Source organism: Vombatus ursinus, unplaced genomic scaffold (genome assembly GCF_900497805.2).
Source record: "Vombatus ursinus unplaced genomic scaffold, bare-nosed wombat genome assembly UNPS02001419.1, whole genome shotgun sequence".
NCBI lineage: Eukaryota > Metazoa > Chordata > Mammalia > Diprotodontia > Vombatidae > Vombatus > Vombatus ursinus.
The window spans coordinates 18,127,970-18,135,001 of NW_020941197.1; the positions used below are offsets into that span (position 1 = coordinate 18,127,970).

Sequence of the window (7,032 nt, forward strand, 5' to 3'; positions counted from 1 at the left end):
CCCCTCCTTCAGGCAAAGGCTGACACACAGATATGCTATGCCTCACTGGATAACAGCTTCAAGGGGAAACGCAGAAAGCCGAAATCTCACTTTTCACCCAAGGATGAAAATGAGAAATTACATGCAGTGGATACCAGACTACCTCAAAACAATTCAGTTCCCAGTTTCAGAGAAGAAAGAGATGTGTCGGAGGAGAACATTCATGATGATCCCATTAGACTATTTGGTTTGATTCATGCAAAGAAAGAGCAGATAAGTATGCAAGACTATGATCCTGCTTAGTGAATGGATGATTTTTGCAACAACAACAACAAACAACAACAACAAAACCCACATCATGTCATGATTTAACTTTAAAGCAAGAGAACAACTTTGGAGAGTTGCATGTTGATCAGCTGTTTACTAGAAGTTTAACTTACCTCTGCTTCAGATACCAATTTGCCACTCTGGCTGATATTAGTTAAAAAAAAAAATCTGTATTAACACATGGCATAGATAACGCTTGCAGCAATGAAATAATGAACATGCACATTAAACGTGATCATTGAATTGAACCTGTGACCCAAACATTCTGTCCTAACCAAACTACTAATGATTAATTTTCATCTGGGGAAAAAACCCAAATCAACTCTTTTCAAACTGGTGGGCTCATAAGCAGATTTAAAGAAAGGTTGGAGGAAACCAATCACGCCTTCTCCATTTCTATCAGGGCGATTCACCCACCTTCACCCAGCATTTGGGCTTTTTGTCTTTTAATAGAATTACAGAATCACACCATTTTAGAGTTGAAAGGACTTCAGTGGCCATCTAGTTCAGTCCTTCTATGAAAGGAATGCTCACTGTAATATACCTGATGAGTGCTCATTCAGCTTCTGCTTAAAGATGAACAGGGACCACCATGTCTCAAGGCAGTCTATTCCACTTGTGGACAGCTCTCATTGTTAGGAAGTTTTCCCAAACATCTAGCCTAAATTTGACTCTGCAATTTCCATTTATTGCTCCTGGTTCTGTCCCCTCTCTGGGACCAAATAGAATATGTCCAATCCCTCTTCTATACAAGAATCCTTGAAATACCTAAACACAGAGATCATATCTCCCTTCTCTCCTTCCTCTCAGTTTTTTTCTTCTCTAGGACATATATCCTCCCTTCTTTTGATCGATCTTGACATGACATAGGTATAAAGACCTTCGCCATTGTGGGTGCCTTCCTCTAGGTGCTATCTAGCTTATAAATCGATATCTTTCTTAAACTGTGGCAGACATAACTAAATAAAATACTCTGATCAAGTTAGAGTACAGAATGGGAAGTCGCCTTCTCTTCTTGTAGTTTTATGAATCAGGATTTCAAAGAGCAGCATGGCAAAATAGAAATAGAACCAGATACAGGACACCCAAATTCTGGTTCCACCATATAGCTGTGTAGGTATAGGACCAAAAGGGACCTGAGTATTTGCCTCAGCCCCCTCATCTGGAAAAAGAGAAAGAAACAGCAAATCACTCTAGTATTTTTGCCAAGAAGACCTCAAATGGATGACAAAGAATTGGACATGACTAAACAACAAACAAATAACTTTGAAGGAATGGTTTGGATGTAGAGGCTACTCAGGTCCCTTTTGGTCCTATACTGATGATTTAAGAACATGCTGTCCTTAGGGTTCATCTCATTTTTTTGTGAATAAAAATTATAATTATAGTTTTATTCCTTCATCATTTCAGGGAAACCAAACCACATGAGGAAAAATTGAAGGATCTAGGCTTTAATTAAGACTAGAAAAAACTAAGGTGAAATACAGCTGTCAAATGGAAAAGGGAGTTGACTTCTGTTGGATTGCTCCAGAGGGTGGGTGGAAGATGCAAAGAGACAGATTTCAGTTCAACATAAATAAGAATTTTCTAACATTGGAAACCATCCAACAATGAAACAGACTTCGTTCTTCTAATAGAGCCTCCATGGCCATCTCTTAGAAATACTATAGGATGGTTTCCATCACCAGATAATAGGTTTAAACTAGATGAGCTTTAGAGAACCTTCCAACTTTAAGATTCCATGATTTTATGAAGAGAGGAAGAAGAGATATTTCATACCTGGAAAGAATTCCATCCCTCTCTTTCAGTTTCTCAGTTCTTATCTAGCGTTAGCTTTTTTTGTTCTATAACTTACCATATCCAATGGCTTAAATCTTTGAGAAAGAATTATATTACATTTTTGTCAAGCTAGTCTTTTTAGGTAAAATGAGTCCACGGGGTGACCGTTCACACTGACGTGCCTCATACCTCTGAGAAAGGTCACGTGGCCACGTACTCACTTCTGGGCTGGCTCACTCATCCCAACCTGCTTTCACACTGGCATGTCTAGTTTCCCAGAAACGTCACGCTTCTATGATTACATTCAAATTCTCTCTGTGTCCAGGAGGTAACCCCTTTGGGTGGATGGGTAGGAGACAGTGAGAAACACTCTCCCTAATAACTACTTTAAGGTCTAAAAGTTCCATCATTGTGTGTGGCTATATGTGTAAATGAAAGTGCATCTACAAGGGCTGAATAGCTAAAGTAGTAGGTAGGGGGAGTATATTCCCCACCCTCACCCCCTCCCAAAAGTATTATCTCTAGGATCCCAAGAGAGTTTTTACTTAGTAATAAAACAAAAATCATAAGAGGCATTCATATATTAAAAATAAGTGCAGGAATAATAACACATCATCACATCATAATAAACACATCACACTCATATATTAAAGTAAATGCAGGAATAATACATACATCTTCTTAAACTGTGGCAGACAAAATTGAACAAAATAACCCAGATGTAGTCTGACTATGGAGTGGAAAAGTGTCTTCTTTTCTTGGGCTTTTATGAATCAGTGTTTTGGAGAACAGTATGACATGAAAGAAACAGCACCAGACTCAGGAGTTCTAAGTGAATCCTACTCTCCCACTAATCCACTCAATATCTGTGGGGAAGACTGGTCTCACACACACAAAAATCTGGCAAGAGAATACAAGTGAGAAAAAGCCATGTGCTCACAGTATTGAATAACTCTAGACGGAAGGCTCTGATGTAATTAGTCTAGCCAGGAACATGAATATGACACAAAACCTCTTCTTTGCTACCCGCTCTCCTTCTGATCCCCATTGCTTTCCAGTTGGGCAGATTCTCTTCTCTCCCATTCTTGAATTGACAAAGCATTTAAAAGCCCTTTCTAGTTACAATCACTTAAAAGGGGATTAGAAAAGAGTTATAGTATTGATTTGACTAACAATTTCCTTTAAATCTAAGAATGGCAAAGTCCATCTTACTGCTTTTTTCAAGACAAGGGAGACAAACCTAGTCAAGTACTCACTCTCCAAGATGTTGAAAGATTCTATTAGTTTGCGGCAAACAGAGCTCACAGTTCATTGCCCTCAGGTTGACTCTCAGAGCAAGGCAAATAAATCCAGCCAGTCTTTCACTCATCAGAATTCTGCATTGTCCAATTAGATCTCCACATCTCTTCCTACATAGCAAAGCAGCTGCCTCGCCTATCTTTACCCTTTCTGCTTACCCAAGAACAAGAAGCTATGCTGAGAAATTTCAGAAAAGTCATAGCTGTAAGTGAAGCTCTTCCTTTGAGCTCTGGTTTTATCCAGTCAGTCAGGAGATAGCCACTGAAGCCTTCTTGTCAGCTAATTAACTGCTCCTGCTTACTTCACACTGCAGAGATAGAGCAGCTTTTCTAGGTTGATGAATTTTCCCTCTCTTGAATATTTTTTTACCACTCCTATCAGCCTTCTTCAACTTCATGTGACTCTTCATGTCACAGCCATCAGAACTCCCTGATGCTTGGTGACTCATCTTTCATTTTCTGTAGTAAAAAAAAAAATCTCCACATTTCTTCAATGAGATGAACATTTATTGTTTAACAATCACTTAGTCTACAGTTATATGGTTTTTCATTTTGTAAGTTTTATCCTCCTAACTCTTAAAAGAGTTATATTTGAGTGACCTGCAGCTCCAATCATTTTTTCAGAAGTGATTCTTTCACAGTCTCTCTTTGAAAATTGTTAACATTTTCTCTATTTTTGATAAGAAAAGTTCTTTCTCTGCCCCTTTAACCTGTCAAACTGTTCACATACAAAAAAAGGTCATCAACCTACAGGTGATTTAAGAATTTATATTTATGCTGCATTTTTTTTTGCTGAAAACTGATTATATTCTATCTGAAGATCATTTCATTACATATAGATTTTTAACAGTTTTTATTAAACCAAAGTTCTTTTCCTACTAGTTTCAGGCATCAAACTGTTCACCTGTCAAGAAGACCTGATATCTTTTACCAGTTGATTTAATTATTTTTATTTAAACAAGAGTAATTTTTTTGCCTCTTTCAACACTAAACTGCTCCACATGAAAGGGAAGTTCAATACATAGGAGGAGGAAATCAATAGAAACCTTCTTCTAAGGAATAAGTACCATAACATATCTAGGACCCCTAGATCCATGGCAGTAGAAAACAAAAGGAAGTGGACCAGAATCCATATAGGAACCATTTTGCTAGAGGTCTAATGACATCATTCCCTATACTCAATAAAATCCAATAACTTCCAAGCAACTCCAGGGTCAGATATGAAATCATTTGTTTAGCATTCATAGCCCTTCATAACCTAGCTCTGATCCCTCTCCCTCCCCTTTCTAGTCTTCTTATACCATATATTGAATCCTCTCCACCACCTATACTTTGATCCGGTGACAATGGCCTCCTTACTATTCCTCACACAACATATTCCATGTCTCAGCTCTAGACATTTTCCCAGGCTGTCCCCCAAGCCTGGAATTCCCTTCCTCCTGGCTTCTCTCTGGCTTCCTTCAAGTCACAACTAAAATCTCACCTTTTACAGGAAGCCTTTCTTGATCCCTCTTAATCTTAGTATGGTTTTGGGAATTTTTGATTTCCTTTGATCCCTCTTGCATCTTTGAGTGAACATTAACCTCATCAAACCAAAATGTGTCCCATGGGACATGAAAAGTTACTTAAGAGTGTTAAACATTCCTTAGAGAAGAAGCCAGAGGAAGGATCTCCACCGCCTCTGACTCCTTGGCAACATATCAATCCTCATCCTCAATTAGTCTATTTGTGAATCTGTAAATGTAGTTTGATCTGTAACCTGGCTTAGTTTACCTATAGAGTTTGGTGAATGAGGTTTGTCTCCTTAGGGGGTATGTGAGATTATGATTTTGTTTTAACTATTTGTTCAACTTTTATAACATTGAAAGAAATATGGGATTATGGCGCTATCTTCTCTTTAACTTTCATGACTTAAGAGGAATGAACAAAATTTCAAAGTGTGAAAGAATGATTTCTCTGTCAGCCTGATGTAATTTTGCCTATTTCAGCTTTTCTCTGAGGCCTGAACCCTGTGCTTGAGCATAATTATAAAACTTAAATTTTTACCTCCATCATTTCTGCATTGAGGTAAATAGCTATTTGGTGACAGTTACCCACCACATGTACTCAGGGAGGAGATATTTCTCCTCTAACATTATCTTCCCTCTGTTAATTCTCTCCTATTTATCCTGTGTATAGCTTGTTTGTATATAGTGGTTTCTTATTTCCCCATTAGATTGTGAACTCCATGGGGTCAGGGGCTGTCTTTGTTTTTCTTTGTATCTCCAGTGCTTAGCACAGTGCCTGGCATATAGTAGGCACTTAATAAATGCTTATTTACTGACTGAGGTGGAAAAGTGAATAAAATGTGTCTTGTCTCTTTGGAACTCCTGACATTTGGAGAGGGTATCAATTCAACCTTTTTCACTTGCCTCATTTACCCATTTTTTTTGCATGATAGATTCACTGCTTTTGTTAGATTATCCTTTTGCTCCATTTACCAAATTAGTGTCTCTCTCAGTTACACAGCAATCAGTGGAACTAACTGGACCACTGAGATTCTAACCTTTAATACTTTGTCATCACTTCAAGTTGTGAAAAAGTGCCATGTGGAGTTAGTATACGAAAAATGATCAAATTTTGGATTTCTTTCTGTGTTTCAGAATTTAAAATGGTTTTGACTAAAAATTACATTCTATAGCACTTCATTATCTTTTTGCAAGGCAGATGCTCAATTAATTTTCATCTTTCTTAATATTCATTTAAAATTTTTTGAGTTCCAAATTCTCTCTTTCCCTCCCACACCCCACCCATTAAGAAGGCAAGAAATGTGATATCAATTATACATGCTGTACTTTAATTTATAATGATCTTATCTGGTAGGGCAAATATTATTAACTATTTTACAGAAGAAGAAACTGAGGCATGGACAGCCAACGTGATTTGCCCATGATTAAATGGGAAGGGACTGGAGGGGAATAAGTATTTGTATTGTACCTTCTATGTGCCAGACAGTGCACAAGCATTTTTTACAGATTTATCTCATTTGAGCCTCACAACAACCCTGGGAAGTTAGCTGATTAGCAGTTGGCAGAATCTGAATTTGAGCCCAGATTTCCTGGTTTAGAGTCCAATGATCATTTTACGCAGCACTCTCCTGACTGAGGGAATAGATCACAGATGTAGGGAGAGAAGGCATCTCAAAGCCATCTTTTCACCTTACAGATGATTAAATTGAATCTTAGAGAGATGATGACTTTCCCAGGGTCACATAATTTGTAAATAGCTTAAGCAGGATTTGAACCCAAGTCTTCCTGACTCCAAGTTCTATGCTTTAATCACAAGACAATACAACTGAGATCACAACTCCTTGCTTACAGCAGTTGAAGTGGGGATATGGTGAATGTGAATGCAAAAAGGAGCGGAATTTTATTTTAATTGGAATTGCATCCTTCTTAGCTTTAATTTAAGAAAAGTTTTTAAAATGGCGTTTTATAGTCCAAGAATGTTACATTTCATTCCCGTCTATCACCTGACATACTGGACTGGGCTGACGGAGGCTGGACCAAGAAGAATGCTTTCCTCCAAGCCTTTGAGTATTTTGTATGGCTGGCCATCCATTTGAATTTTAGATGGATGCCCATCCATTATTCCTCAACCTCATTACTTG

At 37.9% G+C, this 7,032-nt stretch overlaps 1 protein-coding gene across 1 annotated transcript in view; it reads left to right on the top strand.

Moving 5' to 3' along the window:
* LOC114047433 (T-cell receptor-associated transmembrane adapter 1) overlaps window positions 1-5,596 on the top strand; it is a 76,013-nt gene extending 70,417 nt beyond the window's left edge. The window contains exon 6 of the mRNA XM_027868248.1: window positions 13-5,596. Within this exon, the coding sequence (XP_027724049.1) occupies window positions 13-282 (270 nt within the window). The 3' untranslated portion in view covers window positions 283-5,596. The remainder of the gene's footprint in view (window positions 1-12) is intronic.
* Window positions 5,597-7,032: the final 1,436 nt, after the last annotated feature.